At 37.2% G+C, this 19,802-nt stretch overlaps 2 protein-coding genes across 2 annotated transcripts in view; one reads left to right on the forward strand and one right to left on the reverse strand.

Moving 5' to 3' along the window:
- Nucleotides 1–19,802, reverse strand: part of LOC145783058 (staphylococcal nuclease domain-containing protein 1-like) — a 44,128-nt gene that overhangs the window by 13,222 nt on the left and 11,104 nt on the right. Inside the window, exons 13-15 of the mRNA XM_082594827.1 lie at nucleotides 19,346–19,468; nucleotides 18,788–18,879; nucleotides 18,283–18,392 (exon numbers count right to left, since the gene is read on the reverse strand). Of these exons, the coding sequence (XP_082450953.1) occupies nucleotides 18,283–18,392; nucleotides 18,788–18,879; nucleotides 19,346–19,468 (325 nt within the window). The remainder of the gene's footprint in view (nucleotides 1–18,282; nucleotides 18,393–18,787; nucleotides 18,880–19,345; nucleotides 19,469–19,802) is intronic.
- On the forward strand, nucleotides 8,303–17,470 carry LOC145783555 (leucine-rich repeat-containing protein 4-like). Its single transcript, XM_082595455.1, has 13 exons — nucleotides 8,303–8,734; nucleotides 9,633–9,806; nucleotides 10,274–10,528; nucleotides 11,952–12,161; nucleotides 12,424–12,554; nucleotides 13,095–13,231; nucleotides 13,658–13,825; nucleotides 14,540–14,745; nucleotides 14,973–15,104; nucleotides 15,417–15,555; nucleotides 15,786–15,903; nucleotides 16,356–16,921; nucleotides 17,210–17,470. Exons 1-13 carry the CDS (start codon nucleotides 8,303–8,305, stop codon nucleotides 17,335–17,337), a joined length of 2,796 nt encoding a protein of 931 aa, XP_082451581.1. The 3' UTR covers nucleotides 17,338–17,470.

Consider the following 19,802-nt stretch of genomic DNA (forward strand, 5'->3'; position numbering starts at 1 on the left):
GACAGCCCCGTGCACAACGTGGTGTCGCAAATGATCGTCTTGTAACTAGCGCCGTCTATTCAAATGGTGCATTTCGGGCTAAACGGTTAGCAATGCGTCTGGCAGTGGCTCTTGAACTTTTAATAACCATATCTCAAACAACACGGCTGTTATAGCTTGTTGCTCGTATTCATCCGTAGCCACCCGTATTCATCAGCGTTGCTGGTATTTCAGACAAAAATTTTTTTGGCAATGACTGTTCTTCTTTCGAGTGAGACACGATTGTTCAAATTTCAGGGCAAGTAATGGAAAGTTAGATGAGTGGAGCTTCAACCAGTGATGCTATACCATGCACTCCATTTAGCGCATGTAAATGAGACATTCAAGAAAGACATGGTCAGCAGTTTGTTCCTCCGCGCCGTGTTCGCAGGCCGATGAGGGGGACATAAGCCGTATTATTATATGAAGAATTACAATCACCTCGCAGGGATACTTTACACCCACTTAAGCAACCACCGCCCGAGAGACGAGGAAAAGTCTTTCTATGCTTTACTAGCAAAATGAAAATCTTACCCAGGCCGTTTAATAACCAGTTATATGACACATTAAGAAAATTTTGAAGTGCTTGTTTGTAACTTGCTTAGCTTTGAATAGACCGAGATCAGCGATCAGTGTTCACGAGTTGTGTTAGCAACGTACCTTGAACTATCTTGTGTTGTGGTAACGTTGCAAAAACCTATCGACAATGACATATTTGCAGAAAGATGAATAAAATCTATCGTCAAATGACATTAATTAAGCAGTAATGCACTACTGAATCAAAAATACAAACATTGAATGATGAATTATTTAATTCGTTGTGATAATGACACAAAAACATGCAAAGTACCACAGAATGTTAATCTCTTAACAATATTCTTGGAGGTTGAACTTTAGGTGATTAGGTCGTGTGAAGCAACTGTTACTGGTAAAAATATATTGGTGTGGGGAGAGCTGACAGAGGTGCCAATAAGAAACTTGTGATTTACACCAGTGGTTCTCAAACTTTTCAGTTTGCGGACCGGTAAAATTTCAAAACAAATTTTGCGGACCGGTGGACTTACAAAATCAACACAAAATGTAATTACAACAAAAATGTGCAATTCAAAAAAAGTATGAAAAATTCAACTTAATGAGAAGTATGTTGCTGTCTGTTTGATATCATACGTGTTAAACGCGGTTCTAATGAAATTTCTGCAAGGCGAAGTAGAGCGTGAACTTCCACACGATTTCTCTGTTTGGTCTTGATGAGAGATAATGATGAAAAGCTTTTCTCAGATAAGTAAGTTGTATAAAAAAAATCAGCTTTGTCACTGAGCTCAGGATATTCGTTTTTAAGCGAAATCCAAAATTGTGACAATGGCAAGTCTTTATGATTGGATGGGTATGAATGTGGTATCGCAGGAAAGTTCAATCAGCGATTCTTTCTCAATGAGATATAAAATTGTAATATATTTGGCTGACCGGCAGGATAGTTGACGCGGACCGGCACCGGTCCACGGACCGGCGATTGAGAACCACCGATTTACACTATCAAAGAAAAACGCTCAATTTGCTGAAACTGGACATATACTTCAGCTAACAGTGATAAGTGGTTACTTTCTGTGCTGTTTCTACGATAGGATTGTTAAAACAAGCATCAACCACAAAATTGAGTGAGGTAAATTTCGAAAAGGGGTTGTGAGAGTGTTTAACAGACATATATCCGTGTTACGAAGTTTTGAAACATATTTTCAACTGCAATTTTATTCATTAGATGAAATGTTACAAGGTTGCTCAGCATCAACACGACTTGTTTGAGCATTGATTTTTTAATCCAATGCGGAGTAATATAATCAATTAATAATGAGAGGTAACAGTGAGATGAAAAGTCTCCTAATAAAATTAACGAATAATTAGCGAATATGACTGTTCATATTTGTCTGGCACAACCATTAGATTTTTCCAGAATTTCTATGACGGAAAAAAGGTTTTATTCTTCCTTTCTAGAACCTTTACATATCAGAAGTAGATTAGCAAGCCAATTTTTCTGAGGAATGTAAAAAAATCATTTTCATATTTTTCGTGAAAACCTTACCAAGAGGCGTAGCAACAAGACTTCACCAATTTACGCTGACGTGACATTTTCGGCTCTCAGACATCTCAACAGAATAGGTCTCGTTAAAAACCTGAATGCAGTTCCGACCAAACCAGCGATTCGAGTACGGAAAATAAGATTATAGAAAAGCTTAGGCTTCAGAAACAATACAAAAAAGCAGAGTTTTCGGCCTCTATTAAAGTAGCTGTGAATGCAAAAGTGAAAGAGGACTATAGAAGCGCAGAAAACTTTTGGGGACACCATGACTTAGATAACCGCATTATTTTTTCGGTGCCCCCATGGTGTAGTTTTCATATCCATACAAGTAATATATTATATCTTCTGCTATTTGTACATTGAAATGAGTGTGGAGCTTGCCAAATAAACTTGATTGATTGAGTACTAAATAAACTTGAGGCCTATCTAGAACATGTTTTAGCTTTGGGGGTATGCGGAGTTGCGGACGCAAAAGAGCTTGTTGTGTATTCTTAGAAGGTTGGATTTTGATTAAGAGTTGTTGTTTCATACAAGGTTGTTTTTGCAGACAGATCAACCACTTTCACTGCAGGAATTAGACAAACGAACAAAAAGAATTTAAAGAGGACGCGTTTTCAGTGCAGCAACTCGGATTAGTTTCAATTTTGAGTGTAGCCCAAAAGATATAGCTGGCTTAAGAGTGTAGTGCTGTATGACCTTGTCGTGGTGCAGCTCTCGCTACTCAGTGACAGAACCAGAAAGCAAACCTAGACCAATGACGTACACTGCCTCAGCTAGCATTTGCCATCGCAAACGTGCGACCTGTTGGCTGTTGGCAACTGAGTTGGAAAACGAAGAACTTGTTGGCAACTGAGTTAGTATTTGTTCAAATACAATATTCAGTTGATTTGAACCTGTGTTGTAATTGGAAGTACGGTTCTCAATAAGACTAAGGTTTGATCAGAATGTCTCATGATCCAGTGGTAAGACACAAACATACCGTGGTGTTGAAACAGCAAGTCACGATTTAACCTTGATAATGAAATCCCATCAACTTGTTTGTGTTTTTGTAGGAGTGTGACAGTTTTTCCAGTATCAGATTTTACATGGGCTGATCTGGCTTACTGCTTTGCTGTGAGCATTTGCTTAGTCTCGTTTTTCTGTCAGCCGAGATCAGGGGTGGGCAACGTGCGGCCCGCGAGCGGCCCTTTTCCATTTTTTGTGCGGCCCTTCAAGCTTCATCTTCTTCCAGCTATTTTTTTTAGCTTGCGTGAACACAAAATTGACCATTTTTCTACATTAAAAGGTGTCTTTGATGGCAGTAATGAGAGCCTGCATGGTTATGCTCGAAGAGTGGTAGTGTTGCGTGAGGAATTTTCATCTCGATTTAAACAATTTCGAAAATATGAATTAGTGTTTATTTGATGTGCCGCCCTCCTGTCAGCATTGCATTTTTCTAACTGGCTCTTGTGTTAAAAAGGTTGCCCGCCCCTGGCCTAGATCATTTAACTACGTTTGCAGTATTTTAGTTTTCGTGTTTCTTTACATCGCACCACCGCATTGAAGTAAATTTTACAGGTGTTGGGTGCCACCTGACGGCCAAAACAAAAAAGGAACTACACATATATCGACAACGTCAGGTCTTTTTAGTTTATTTTATGGCATATGCATCGATACCACAGGTTTGAATGAAAAACTGTATTTTCGCATCAAAGAATTTAATTTAATCACACGCTGAAATACACAGTGTACTTGTTATACGCAAAGTCATTCCGTTGGTAAATTCAAGGATCCATATATAGAAGAACTATATATGGATCCTTGAATTTACCAATGTCTGCTAATGGCAAAAACAACCTAAAACAATTGATTGAGTTTCGCTTTTAGCAGCATGATCGTTGCTTACTTCACAATGTAGATTTTAACGACCTGTTTTAGCCTGATGCTGCGAGTTCGCTATGGCATGGCCCACTGCAGATAAGGCCAGATTTGTCACATTTTGAAGGATTTTATTAACAGGCTGACTCAAATTGTCTTAAACATTGTAGTTTCTACAACTAAAGTTCTTTCAGAAAATATTGTAAGAGGGTAACAAACATTTCGTTTATTAGTAATAAGTATTTAAAGCTTTGTACGATATCGTGAGCTTTCTTTGAGTTGATTGATAGTTATTAATCTTCATAAATGTCAACTGTAATACGAAATGAAACCTTTATCAGAAGTAGTTTTCTCCAAACCATCAACATTAACGTAAACGGAGAAAATAAACATTTTCTACAATTCAGTAGATTGTTTCTGATCTTTACTCAATGCACATTATAAAAAAATACGTCTTGGCAGGGCCATTGAGTGCATAATTGGGCCCGGTACCAAGCCAAACTCCGGGTCCCCTCAAAGTTTCAATTGGCAATGCACAAATAAATGTACGTACGATCTGAATTTCTCTTTCACAAGTTTACTTTTTCTGCATAATTAGTGCAAACTATTATTTATCACATAGGTCCTCACAACAAGTACGGTGTAGAAAAAATAACATACATAAAATAATAACCGTTTTAAATACGTTTGCCTGCAGAAATGACAAACTTTAGAAAAGATCCTGAATACTTGGTGCAAAATAACATAGGTCTTTCTTTAGCATACACACAATCACAACACGACTACAAAAATAATTGCCAATGCAGCAGCCAAAAGAAAGACCATGAAATTGTAATGATAAATGTTTGTCAGGGGTGTAGTCAGGGAGCGAGCAAAGGGAGCAATTGCCTCCCTTCGAAATATTTTAAAGTAACATTTCACACTCTATTACAGGATCATTTGACAAAGTTTTACTATCGATTTTGGTTGAAAGAATGGCAATTTTATAATATATTTTAAAAAAATTTCTGGGGGAGGACCCCAGTGAGTGCTCCACCTTCGATAAAACTCGTTGCCACTCCAGGCTCACTCACATATGAAAAAATACTTATTTTCCACCCCTGAAATTTTGTGCTGGCTGCACCCCTGATATTATATTTCATAGCCTACGTAAAATTTCAAGATTAATACTCGGTCTTGCTTCACACCATCACATACACCAAAGGGATGAGAATTATGGTATCCCTACTTTACAATCATACATTGTTTTGCATAAAAATACAAGAATTGTACAAATATCATCGGATCATTGAACAAGCTTTGAAAACTTTACTTGGTCAAATTTATTTGAACAGTCTAAACATATAGTACAGTAAATAAGTGTAGGCAATGGGTTTAGCAAAATGCAAGATAGTTAACCTATTGATTTTAAAAAATACACTTACAGAAGTTGAAGCCAAACTGATTGTCAGTCATACATAAAAAGACTCTATGAAAAACAAAATCCTTAAAAATTGTTGAATGTCATGTTGGCAAATGTGTTTGGGCTATCACAATAACTACTGTTGTTTGTTGCTTTTCACAGCGCGTACAATTTCAGAATACATGCAATAATTAGGTGCATGTCCATTGTCCAAGATACATTGAAGAAATGACTAGAAAAAGGTAACATACAAAAATCATAAGATGGATTAATACTCTCAGTTGTGGTACCCAGCTGATTAATTAATACCAATTTTTTAACACATTGTTTTGAACATATCTACAACGCAAAGGTACAAAAACCAACAAAGGTATATAATCATCACGTTCCTATCTTGTAGAAGGGTTTGGATACAATGCATCATTGTTCATCACGAAGAGCACTTCTTAGTCTTACAGCATTTTTATAACAAAAGTAGAACACTCCTAATGCAGTAAGCTACATACTCACCATGGTGAACAGGTGGTACAGAGGTGAACAGGTGGTAGACAAAAACTTTCTAATTACTTTTATGTTCATACTTGTCACTTAAATACTTTTGTAGTAAGTATAAATTCTTTCAACTTTGTCTTGTTTTGAAGTTGTTCTTGAACTCCTTGTGTGTTTGCTTCTTGTTTTTATATGCGGCAAAGCTTCTTTTATTAATGAAGTAAAACCTGGTCAAATGCTGAGTCATTTTCAAACCACTGATATTTTATTAAAAAATTGGAATGCCTTTCTACCACCAGAAAGTGGTCCATCACCAATCACCATGAATATGCTAAAAAGCAACTTCATTCCTTTGTTCAACATCACACAACTGAACTTTCCTTATATTTTTCTGTTCTTTTTTTGATGAATGAACTTTCCACGAAAGGACACAATCATTTAAATACAAAATTATAACTTTCAAAAATGTTTGTAATAGCCCTGGTTAACTGTAACAGCAAAAATTCTGCATCTAAATGGTGATCTAAATTGCTATGAACTACGAATAAAACTAGATAAAAGTTTTCGCTAAGCACCTTGTTATAACGAGGATTTTTAAAAGTACCCCACTTTTGAGACGATGTTTCAGCCTAACACTTACCAGCAAAAAATAAACTTGTTGCTTCAGGATGTTCACAAACAAGTTTAATTAAAAAAGTAATGGCATTTCAAAAAGTTTTTTCTAGTAGACTCACTTTTTAACATATCGATCATGTATTTTTGTTTTTAAAAACACAGCTCCTAAATGTCAAAAAGCTGTTTATGGTAAATATAACACAGTAGTACTTTGTTGGCTATTGTTGCCGCAAAAGTGTTTTAACTTGTAAAAACATCAATGATTTTGTTAGATTTGTTTCAATGTTAATATTATGTTAAGATTAACTTGATTGAGTAGTCTTTGACCCATTGTAGATTTAAAAGCATTTCTAACTCCTTCAATCCTATTTATTTCCAGTAGATTTAGTCTAAGTCTAAATTACCATAGTCCAAGTCTAAATTACCATGTTGTACCGGTATATCGCGATTTCGGGTATTGAACCATTTTCAGTGTCACACAACTCCATAACCAGCACATTAAAATTTACAGCAGTTCAGTTTACAAAAAGGCTAAATAAAAATGACTGTGGCTATCATTCCCATACAAGGGTTGCCAGACATGGAATTCTGCCCAATTTTGAGAAAATACCGTAGCCTACGTTAAATTGCCCACTCCATTTTTTTTTTATAAAGTGTAGCACACTGCAAAAACTTAATCCAAATACAGTCAAGTTACTACAATTTTTCATGCATATTACAAAGTATTTGACTTGCGATAACTTGAAAAGATCCAGTGTCTAAATATACCGTACTTGGAGCAAAACTAAAGTTCTTGATTTTTTGTTATTACAGTGCAGTGTTAAACACTTGTCATGCAGCCACTTAAAAAATGTGGGCATAAAAAGATCTGGGGGCTTGATTTAATTCTTTCAATTCTGATCACTTTCACAAAAGCATGGCTAATAAAACCTACTGAGAGACAAATGTCATTTTGAATAAACCATGCCATAATAGCAACCACAAAAATGACTGCAATGATGAATGATGAGTTTTTTCATGATGAAATCAGCACTTGTCAGTAAGGCAATTAGGCATACTTTAAAGCTTGGAAAAACTTAAAAGGTATAGTTTTTGCATAGTCAAAAGAAAACATTCATACTTGTTTGACATATCATTGGGCTATGTTAGCTAAAGCAGTAGACACTAGGCAAGGCACTCTAACAGCTGCAAGGTATTATGGTATCTGTTAAACATACCCAAAGATTTTAAATTGGTGAATGCCTAACCTATTCTGGTATACCTATGCCTGTTGAACTGCCCAGGTACTTTTCAGTTTTAACTATCAACTAAGCAGCTTCAAAAAGAAAACAGACCCATCACCAGTGGTTTGAACTGCTGGACTTGGCTGGGTTGCATTGATCAAAAGTCTCACCAAATAGCCAGTTGAGTATGTGGGAGTGGCAAATAAATCATGTTTAGTTAACTCTAGTTAAAATAACAATAACACATAAACTTTTTATCAATCAACTGCTTTTAACTTTTCTTTAGCAATCGCTATCTTTTCGAGTATCCTGCCACATTTTGCCAGCAACTCAGACTGTTAATGTTTCAAAAAAAAATGTGACAAATCAGGCCAGACACTAGAGGGGGCCATGGTTCTTCAAATTTATTTTGTATCAGCAACATTAAATAAATGGAAAATATAAGAATCGCCTCTCAAAGTAGCTAAAGAAAGCTTTTTCTATCGCAGACATGACATTTATTTGTACGTGTTTATATCTTTTTGCTTTAATAAAAATTATTGATTGATTTTGCAGTGGTATCTTTACAGCTTATATTTTTTTTATGTCACAAATTAAATGGAGATTGTATTTGTAAAAAAAAGCATGGCTACAAAGCGGAAAATATCTGTTTGTGGAAGCCGAGGATTTTTAAAAGAAAAATGCCTTGGAAATGCGGGGCCATTAGATGATTGCAAAGTACTATTAGAACAAATCGTTGAAGGCAGCAGCTATCAGAAGACTAATATCCCTAACGGCCTTGAATTAAAATCGGGGAATGAATATTTAATTGCTACAGGTAGAAACTCGGCGCCAAAACAAGACCTGTCCCTTCAGCACTTGTTGAAAAAAGAGAAAGAAGCGGCAGCAAAGACAACTACAAGACATAGGCTAAGCAACCGGAACTACATTTCAACAGTCATTATGGCATCCACAGTATGGTGGACCTGGTGCACGACAGTGGATAATTGCGTGAAAGTGGAAGCCGTGGAACCCTTCAGATGTCCAGCAGATTGCGGATGCCTCGCTTCTACTAAGGTAATTCTTCTTTTTTATAATTTTTTGGAATCGATAATTGCTACTAGAAGCAGACTTTGAAAATAACTAACTAGTGACCGGCACATAATGACCCACCAGGTATTTGATTATAAAAATATATTCTTGAATTCTTCTGGTGCTTGCAGACTAGGCTACCACAAACTGTTGAAAATGACACCAGGTTTGTCGAAACGTCAGACATAAAGTTGGTTTCAGCACCAGTGGTAAACTAGTCTGCTGTCGCCAGAAGAACGTAAGATATTTTATAACGACAAATTTTATATAATTTTCTTAAGAAAATTTACCATGAATTAATTTTTCGAATCAACATTTGCAAAACTGAAAATACTAAACTAAAACAACAATATTATTCACGTATCATCGGATTAGAGGTTAATGCCTGCGAAGCATCTGTACTCTCAATGTACGTTTGAGGTTCGTTAATTTTCATCAAAAACGAGATTTCACTAAGCCAAAATGCATTTTGGAAAATATATGTTAGAAAGTTGGCAGAGCATGCATGAGATTTGGACTGATGCAAAATCGATAGTTAGATGCACATCTTTGAAAATCGTTAGAAGCCGCATTTGAATGTAACACAGATCAACATGAATTAACAACGTGGGGTAGCTTTACTAATGGCATCCATAATATTGCACAGAATGTTGCTTCTGCAACAAATAAAAAAAATGAAAATACGCCTGTAAGTTGATCATTGCCGTTGAAATTTAAGGCTTGAATTTAAGATTTAAACGTTGTTGTTTTCTGTTATCATCTACCCCATGCTTTCCTGATTCAGGATATATACTTTCTTGAAATGTGAAACTTTCACTAAAAAAAAACTTCCCTTTAAAAACGCAAAAATTGAGGTTACAACGACTTCTCTTTACACCCGCAGGAAGTTCATTGCGATGGCAGGAATTTACGGACAGTTCCGCCAGAAATTCCAAAGACGGCGGAAATATTGACGCTGGCAAACAACAATTTGGGAGCTTTGAACAGAAATGCATTTCAACGCCTAGCAGGGTTGAAAACCTTGGGACTGAGAAATAACCGCATAAGAGAGATACCGGTATGTACAGTACACATGACAGATGTTTTCATGGTCGTGTGTCGTTGATGTAGCGTCAGCTCACGCGGAATTGGCTAGAAACCATAAGAAGGATGCTTTGAAATAACTGTCCAATATAAGTTCAATGACGTTGGCACTGTACGACTGAAACGTGTATCCACTAATAACCAACAAGCCAAGTGACAAGGTGCAACTCAATGGAATCACGAGCTGTCAAAACAAGATTTTCTTATTTTTAACTTCAACTTTACCCCAAAAGTGATATTTACATTATGCATAATATGCAATTATTCCTTTATAAAAAGAACACGTTATTGATGTAATACGATCAGTTTTTTCGGCTGATTGTACAATGTACAGTTGTACACGATCAACCGTTGATCTACGTCTGACATTTTTATTCTAAAACGACAGCAGTTTATTAGCATTCTACACTACGCTACATCTTTTACAGTATATCTTTTCAGGGTAACGTTTTTTATGGAATTCCGGCTCTTGAAAAGTTGGACGTGTCGGGAAATAAACTCACCAAAATACCGAGACTTGCTCTTGGATATTTGAAGAACTTGCGAGAACTGAATTTACGGAATAATCCCATAACTCAAATCTTGGCGTATCACTTCGTCACTCCAGGTGTAACCTTGCTGCATCTTGACCTTGGTGAATTACGTCACCTGACTTATGTTTCAAATCGTGCTTTGGACGGTTTGGTTAATCTCAAGGTGAGCGTTTGGTTAAGACAAAGGTGCTTGTTGTTGTTATCGTATCAGGGCTATAACCCAGTGAGTAAAATGTTACATCAAGTGGAGGAGGAGGCAATCTTTCTGTCCACCATCACGTTCCCAGACAGCATGTCAATCTAGATGTGCTGTATGGGATTGTTGGCAATGAAATTTTTGAAATACGCTCAAAAAAATAAAACTTCAAAATAATATAACTTGGCTGATGTGAAACTATTTAAATTACTTTATAGAAGTTTCTTGTTGCGACAATAATATGCGAAGTATTAAAAAGGTAAGCATTTGGAAATTACTGCCGTTTGTATATTTTTGTCGTTTATACTCCAGTGCGATTGAATAAAATGTTTCATAATGCTCCTCCTTCAAACTAATTGTTATTTGACATTGAAAAATAGAAAAGGAAAATCAAACTATTGCATTGGTTTTCATTTACCAAGAAGAGCAGATACAACAACGCATTCTTGAACTTCGATTTTCAATAAAGAAGTTTAAACTGACTTAGATCAATATCCCATGAAAATTTAATGGATTTAAAAAAGGAAAAAGTCGGAGCATTTAATTTTTAAACAATTGTAAATTAAGAAAATACATTTGATTGTACATTTAGACGTACAAGCCTTAAAGTGAAGCTGAATTTGAAATACCTAATAGTTTACTACAGTAACACTTTGCAATACTCAATCAATGTAAAGAACAGTTTGTAGTCTATCTAAATCAACGCTCCCATTTTGTGGCCAAAACCAATTCTTGTTGTGCAAAAGGGCCGAGGCCATAGTTTTGTGAAAATTTCCCTGTTTGGTGAAAACTTTACGGAAGCAGAATTTGCAAAAAAACAATTTTTTTTCTTGCTCTAAACAGCTTTGGTAACAAATTGAAGTTTCACTTCGATTTGAGATACAGACGAAGTAAAACTAGCCAAAGATGCCACGTAACAAACCCTTTTTAGGAGCAAAATGGTTGAAACGCGTGGTCAGTCTACCAAAACATGAAGAGCCCAAGATGCAGATGTAATTCATGTTTAAAAATTTTTTCGAAAATTTGACTGTTTTGATCTTCAATGAGTTCATGAGAAATTAAGTACGGCTATAGAAACAATTGGCAATTTTAAAGCGTAACAAAAAGCAGACGACTTCAAACAACTCCTGATGTATCTTAACCATGATATTTCAACATTCATTTTTTCATACAAAAATACACAAACAATACGGCAACAGTCATGCTAATATGATATGGGTTTGATCAAGTATTGGTATCGATGTTCGTCAATATGTAATTAAACAAGTGGCAACACTACGAGATTTGATCAAAGTCAATTGGCTATTGTGATCCTAAGTTGTTATGCAACAGTCTACAAAGCAAACATTGATTTTTTGCGCTAGCACACTTTCACTTATGCATTTTTCAGACTTTACGGATGGATAATTGTAACTTGCGAGAAGTTCCCCGACTCCAGTCTCTTTCAGACGTACAAAAAGTCGATTTTTCTTTTAACAAACTGACTGCGATACGCTCGAATGACTTTGCAAGTCTTTACCAATTACAAGACCTGTTCTTGGCTTCATGTGACATCGCGATCATTGAAGATGAAGCATTTAATGATCTTCAGTCACTGGAGGTTAGCTATTGGTATATTGAGACTACTATGATGTAAGCATTACGATTCCCTTTACAAAGAAAATATGACATGTTTTAAAGCAATGTCTAAATGCGCAATACATCATGTAAAACCATGTAGATGGTGCAAAGTTTTAGATTTTGTAATTTTTTCAAAGCTGAAAAAACATTGCCAATAAAATCAATACGAAGCTGTCTTAAGCCTGCACAAATGTGCTTTGTGTGCTTATTAGAGGTAATTCTTGAAACGTATAAAATTTTAGACCCTTGACTTGACATACAACAACATTTCCACGCTTCGAGGCACCTTATTTGACAACACCAAGGTCCTTCGAAATCTTCAGCTACAAGAGAACCCGTGGTTATGCAACTGTGACCTTCTGTCCTTGGCCGAGTAAGTAATACTCCTGCCCTATCAATAAACCAGCCCATTTTTATAGTGATTTAACGTCTGCTTACGTAGAATCGATGTAAGAGGGACTGCTTTCATAGCTGGGTGGCATATGCATGTGATCAAGCTCAATCATGAAAACAACATAATCATCCAGCATCAAGTATCTACTCGAAAAAGAATGTATTCCAATGATGATTGAGGGCTTAATTGAAATGCTGAAATAGATCTCTGAATAGAATTCAACGTTTCCTCAATCCTCAAATAGGCGTGATTCAAATTTTCAAAAAAGTGCGGTAAGATTTCTTCTTTCGTGTGAGACAAGATTGTTCAAATTTCAGGGCAGGTGATGGAAAGCCAGGTGAGTGTAGCTTCGTCTAGTGCTGCTATGCCATGCATTGCATTTAAGTGTTTTATCAACAAACGGATAAATAAAATGGTGAATACACAAATGCGCTGGCAAGGAGCCTCCAAAATGCCAATCACACTGTTGCTGTACATTAAAAAAGTAATCAACATAATAATAATTGGCTTCATTTCAAGGTACCTCTTCCTCAATCTCCCATGCAACAGCGGCACGTGCGCTCAATGTCAATACCCAACTGCGTATGAAGGTATCACGATACAAAGACTAGTAAAAATGGACGACCCACCGTGTAGGCCAGCCATCATAGAAATAGGTAGGTGTTGTGCCATCGACAGAGTTAAGTTTCTGATAGTTTCTAGGTAAAGCTTGTCTTATCAAAAGCTGGGCAAATTTACTAGATTCTAGTAAGCACTCAGCCAACGCTCCTTTCTACACACATCCAAACAAGAATCGACTTGAGATTTTGTTTTTGCGTCCACGCTGGCTGGCAAAGAAGTTGTATGTGGAATTGATGTTGAAGGGACTGATTAGCTGCCTGGGATACTATGCCATCAATTTTTGTACTTTAGAACAAACCTGTGCGAGAATAGTAGCATGCAAACAGTTGGTGAGACGCTAACTTTTGTTTTCAACAATTCCTGATGCTCTGCCTTAGTTTAACATCAAGAAGAACTTGAATTTTCCAAAAAAAAAAAACATTGCTATTGTGAAGGACTAAAGCCGTCATAAACTTTTCAAGGTGGCCAAGCAAGTGTTAAAGTGTCGGCAGGAAAAGGGATAAAACTCCCTTGCCCCACATACAGCCCCAACGACCAATTGCAAATGCAAAGCGTCAAGTGGATCATGCCCAACGGGAAATCTCTTCAACATGGAAGGTATACAGTGAGGATCAAGAAACTAGACAACGGTAAGGGATCATTTTTGTCGTTTTTTGGCTATGAAAAAACGTGATAATGATAAAAAAAAGTGATGTGATAAAAAAAACTCAAGGAAGTGATTTCCTGTGAGTGATGCAATTCGTTCGAGCTTATCAAAACAGAGGCTTCAAAGTTCGCATCACCAGTACTGCCTGTCCATTGTCGAATTTGCGATGAACTTACTTTAAACCAATCACGCAGCTCTCAAGCTTAAAGGAATTCACTGCTTATGCAGTTTTAAGTGGTGTGTCTGAGCCGATGTTAATGAGATGAGAACGCATTGTACGAATACGACGCCATGATGGAAGTGCTGGCGACTTCGCCAAGTTGCCAACATACTGTAACAATGAGAATGGGTTTACGGTGCAACTCAGATTTTCTTTTCCTACCAGGCGTTGTTGACTGTTGTTAAATAGCGTCATTCAAATGATTGATTATGCAGTTAAAAGATCCCGACTAGATTTGATTAGGATTGGTTTTTGATTGCCACAACACACTATGTGACGCTCATTCTATGCAAATAAAACTATTTCTGATCAAATTGTTATGTAAAACGTTGTTGATAAATAGTGAAGCAATTTGAACATCGATCGGTTTGAATCCTAAAAGGTTTCTTTCATGTACGGCCGACAGCTACATTCAAAAACATAGCTTGAAAATTCAGCCCAAGTGCTTTGAAATCGAACAGAAAGTTGATTTTTCAGGAGAACTCAACTTCACGGAAGTGACCATCAAAGACAAGGGGATGTACACGTGCACAGTGACTAAGGGAGATAACTGGGTGTCCAACTCAACGATCTATTTGAATGTGACGCCAAGCACCACTTCGGTCGTGTCAAGGTTCAGAACAGAGACGACCATCACCACCACCTCAAGAACTCCGTTAACAGCAAAAATCACGGAAAAAACGGTACAACGTGATTTAAGAATACTAGTGATTGATAGTAAGAAATGGATTTCTATAGCGAAGAGATATGATGGTGGCAACTCGCAATAAACAAGACTACGTGGCAATAAAATCAATATTAATCATCAAAAGTTTGGTATGGGATGGTTATGGAAATATGTTTTTGCATACATAAATATGAAATATCAATTATGGATTCTAGCTTGTTTTTTAACAGTTTTGTTGAATAGATACGAACAAAAACACCTCGTTGGAGCCTTAGCGGAACAGCAACAACAACAAAGAAATATGAGATTTTTACAGATACGCCAGGACCACCAACTACTTCCAAACAACTCCCATCAACTCAAGCAATCGAGCAGGTATAATTTGCTTGTTTTAAAACCAAAAATATAAACCGAACGATGAGCCACTCAGTTTTTTTGAACCCAAACCGAATCTTTTGCCTTTTCTGTTTTTCACTTGAATCGTTTTTCGGAACCAAAGTACGAAAGCGTTGAAAACAATACTGACAAATAACAACCATTTTGCGTCTACTGTTGTGTGCCAACATGCAGTACATCGATGCGATGTTGAACCGACGTATTTTCGAGCGTCGTGCAGGCGGCTAAAAGAAACTGCAAAACGCTGAAGCTGTAAAAAACCAGAAAATTGAATGGCATCCCTCTTTTCAGAATTCAATGACCAATGCAATCATCATTGGGTGCTTTGCTTCTGTCATTCTACTTGTTGCTCTCTGCCTGATGGGCTTCTATAAAGTTCGGAAAAGGTGTTGTTCTTCGTCGTCGTCCAACAGAGCAGACATCAAAGCAGGTAAAATAATAGTGCATCAATTTACCAATGCGTATCAATTAAAAGCCATGTGCCTTGATTCTAGACAAACTTCGTTTCGTAAAAAGCTATATTTTTTTTAACCCAGTATCAGCACAGTTTACAGAAAATTGACGAGTCCACACGACCTAATGAAAATTTTCTTTCCATTTGAACTTTGTGAGGTAAAAAATTACTTTAGTCTTCAGTATTTTGAAAATTTGAATTTGCAGCAGAAGAGAGATATCACAAGCAAAATCATCAATGTTTGCGTGGAAGTTCGGAAAACGGTCGATCCTATGATCCAGCAGCATTGCTCACCCACACAACAGCGGCGCACCGTGACAATGGGTAAGAACGTTCCATTTTTTATGTTTTAGTATCAATGTTGATCTCGAAGCTCTTTGCAATATCTCAACTTTTAGACCAGCAATATCGAATTTAAATATTATGAAAAAAAAATGGCTGCACATATTTTTGCACTAGCTTTGTACACATAGCCAGCTTAGTTGCACTAGCTTTGAAAAGGGTTTCACAATTGGTACCGAAACTTAGTAATTCCAAAATTAGTTTCAAGTCAACAAATTAGTCCGTTTCAACATTGATACAAGTCTGTAAATGTTGAATCAATGAAAAACAAAACGATTCGTAGGCTGATTCCTACTGACTACACAGTTCGATCGACTCGTTTTATGGTTATGCTGGTATCACTGCGTGCAGCTTGCATTGATAAGCATATTTGAGCATACAAAATTACATATCTTTGTCGTAAGAGTATGGCACTAAAGATCTGTGTGCTTTAGTGGGATCAACGACAAAACGGCGCATATCGCTACCAACAGATGGTTGGCTACATTGCATCGGAATGACCATCAACCGCTATCAGCAAAGTACCACCTGCAACATCCATCGGATAAAGCTTTGGTAAAAGTAGAAGAAAACGAAAGCAGTGAAATTTGTCTTCCACCGCCGATGCGGACAGTCTATGAGAACCCAGGAGGGGCAAATTCAACAACCGCCGCGCTCAAAATGAAGCACCCACGCAACGGAAATGGGGTTGGTAACAACAGTGACAAAATTTTAAGGTTACGTAATGCTGACTCCGGACAATTCCACTCGCAAAAATTGCTGAGTCATCTCGCTGCTTCCTGTCAAAACGTGGCGCTGAAGCGACGAAGCGAAGGAAGCTACAATGTGAGGAACGTGGATGGTCAAAAAGTCAAGTGGACAAAACACGCCGCGAGTAACAAGCACTTCAGTTCATGTGGCAACATCTGCCAACAACAAGACGTCAAAGCCAAACATTCTGTCCCAGCTGAAATCTCCAATTCTCTGGACACCGAGTCGAAAAGAACGGACCCCACAAAAGGTAAGTTACATGTTGGAAATTGCTTGCGACGTCCACATTGCGACAATTTAACTTAATTCCATCGAAATCATAAAAACATAACTGATTTGCACGTCCAAAAAAGTTAAAATAGGTTCAGCCACAAGCTGAGTCTTTTCAGCAATCATTCCCTCGAATCAAAGCAAATTGCTTCAGTGGTTTGGCTTTCGTTGCAGATTAGTCGAATAATTTCTGTGACACACTGACAGTTTTGATGCGCTCTGAACTTCAAATTAATTATTCAAATAACCACTACCTGTAATTTTCCAGGTTCAAATGGGAATTACGACATTACGCACAGAAGCTTGGATAGAGGAAACAATAAACCAAAGAGAAAGATTCAGATCAAAGTGAAAAATCTTGAAGAACTTCTCAACCATAAAGAAACGGAAATCTAAGGTCACACACAGCCGGCAAACCAGTCCATTTTTACATTGATTCGACGTTTGCAGACTTTTCTGGCAGGGAAACATGACCTAAATGTCTCGCTCTCTGGATTGATCCAAGCGAAAGTGCAGGATGAAAAATCAAAAACTCACAAATACCTTCTAATGATGGCCACGGCTAAATAAAGAGACGGCCTGATTTAATACTTTTGCAAACTGTTGCTTAGAGGCTGATTGAAATTATTTGAAAATCAAGTTTTATCCTCGATCACACTCTGAGTGCCTGATAATGATGTAAGTTATAGCTTATGTCGCCTGGGGTGGGCGGGGATGAAAAAATGTGACTTTCAGACCATATGAGTCGGTCTATGGCAACAATCTACCAATGCGACAAATCAGGCTGTAAAGATGACATATCACTTCGAATTTGAAAGACCAGTGAATGTTCTTTTTTGAATGTCTTCCGTTTCTTTTTATAATATGAAAATGCTGTGTTGGTGAGTCCACGTTCTCTCGTTACGATGTTTTGTTGATTGCCGAAAGTACAACAGTTGAGATTTCCAATTTTTTTCGGTTCTGTTGCTTTACTTTTGCTACGACTACAGTACAGATAAAAACCAGTGAGATGAAGTTCTCAGAATAAACTCTCATCTAAACAAGTGCATTTCATAATCATTTAATGTGACACTCAAAAAGCATTTGGACAGCAACGAAATTGAACAAATACTGTCCAAGTGTCCATCCATCTATAAAGCATTCTATCTAGTTATAAATTTCTTCTTTCCTGCTTGAATATAACACGCGACAGGTTGTTTTTGGAGTTCTCTTAAGTTCTGCAAGTACTCACGTCCATGTTTAAAAAGCGTTACAAATATCTTACAAATGTCGCACACTTTGTAAAGTTTTCCTTCATAAACCATGCATTGACTGAGATTCAACTCAGCCTAAACGTCATACCTCTCTGTGCATGCAGTTTTCCTTAGTCAAGGCCAACGCCTCTTCCGCGTAAGGGTCGCCTTCAATTACACCTTGGGCGCCATTTCGTGCTCCTCGAGGGCATTCAATGCCTACAGAAAACAAAACAAGTCAAGATTTTTCATTGCAATTTTTTTTTAATATAGAAAAGTATTCTTTACGTATTTTGAAATGTAATGTATCAATAAATTATTTTAAAAGCAGTCAAAAGGACAATTTTTAGTAAATTAGGAAAGGACTTTCTTTCTGCGCTCACACTTTCTTCTCTCTACTGTGGGAGCAAAGGCACTTTATTCGATTACTTCGAGCAGAAACCAGATGCAGCGCTGTTCAGCAATGAGCGCATTGCATCGCAAACGAATATCATGTTTTCCGGAGAAAAAACTCAAACCATCATCTCAAGTTTTTCGAAGTCATTTTCAGAGAGCGGATGTAAAAATACAAGACAATTTGACAAAAAAAACAACAATTTTATTTTGCTGCTAACCTGCTAGCAGAAAAGTGATGAGACAGGTTTCTCGAGGGATATAGAGTTTAAGTCGTGACCCTCCAAACACGTACTCCACCACAGCTTCTGACCTGCGCATACAACAAATTCATTGGCTTCGTTTGTACCAAAACCCAAGCAAACGTTCTCTATGACGAGAAGCCATATTTTGCGAGAGTTTTGTGGAGGAGGTATGTCAGTAAAACACCGATAAGAAGTTGAGCAGCTTCCGTAGCAATGTAACATTCTAGTTTTAATAAAAGTGAATAGCAAAAGTTGATTGATACAAAACACAACAAATGCTCTGCAAAACCTTTCAGCTAAAGCCAGCAACTCGCGAGCAATAAGAACAAGATATACAAAATACGTCGACCCTCACTTTTAAAAACAGGTGTTAATAGAATTGCCGCCACTTTTGCATGTTGGGGGCTATTGGTTCTGAATTAAAATCCGTACAAAAAACAACAAGTTTTCTAGCGGTGGGTAATATTTGAAATGAGGTTCATATCATTTTGCGATTCCAAACAAGAATAACTTATTTATTGGCTCACTAAGTACCTGCCAGCACGTTGCAGAAAAGGTAGAAACTGCTTCGCCTTGGCAACCTCCCCAGACAGGTCAGCAACTCTGTGGATCGGAGGCTCTTTTTTGCAGTTCACTCCCTTACCCGTCTTCACGGCCCTGAGATACACAAAAAACGAGATAATGTAAATGTAACGTTAGTTTGACGTCCAATTTACGAAGCATACAGAACTGACCGCTCGGAACTCATTCATAATGGTAGAATACATGTTATTCTTTTAGTTGGTAGTCGCATAAGTCAGTGTCGTGGTTTGCGAGTTATGAGGCTACATCGTGGAGCTAGAATGTAAGTGACATTGCTTAAAAAAGAATGAAAGATATTAAAAAAGTCGTTCTCAAGCTTTATGTATAACTAAAAGACCCCCGTTTTAATTGTTGTCCATAACTTACTTTCGAAAACTGAAACAAATGTTTCCAGACGTTGAAACAACGC

This window comes from Aplidium turbinatum, chromosome 14 (genome assembly GCF_918807975.1).
Source record: "Aplidium turbinatum chromosome 14, kaAplTurb1.1, whole genome shotgun sequence".
In the NCBI taxonomy this organism is placed as follows: domain Eukaryota; kingdom Metazoa; phylum Chordata; class Ascidiacea; order Aplousobranchia; family Polyclinidae; genus Aplidium; species Aplidium turbinatum.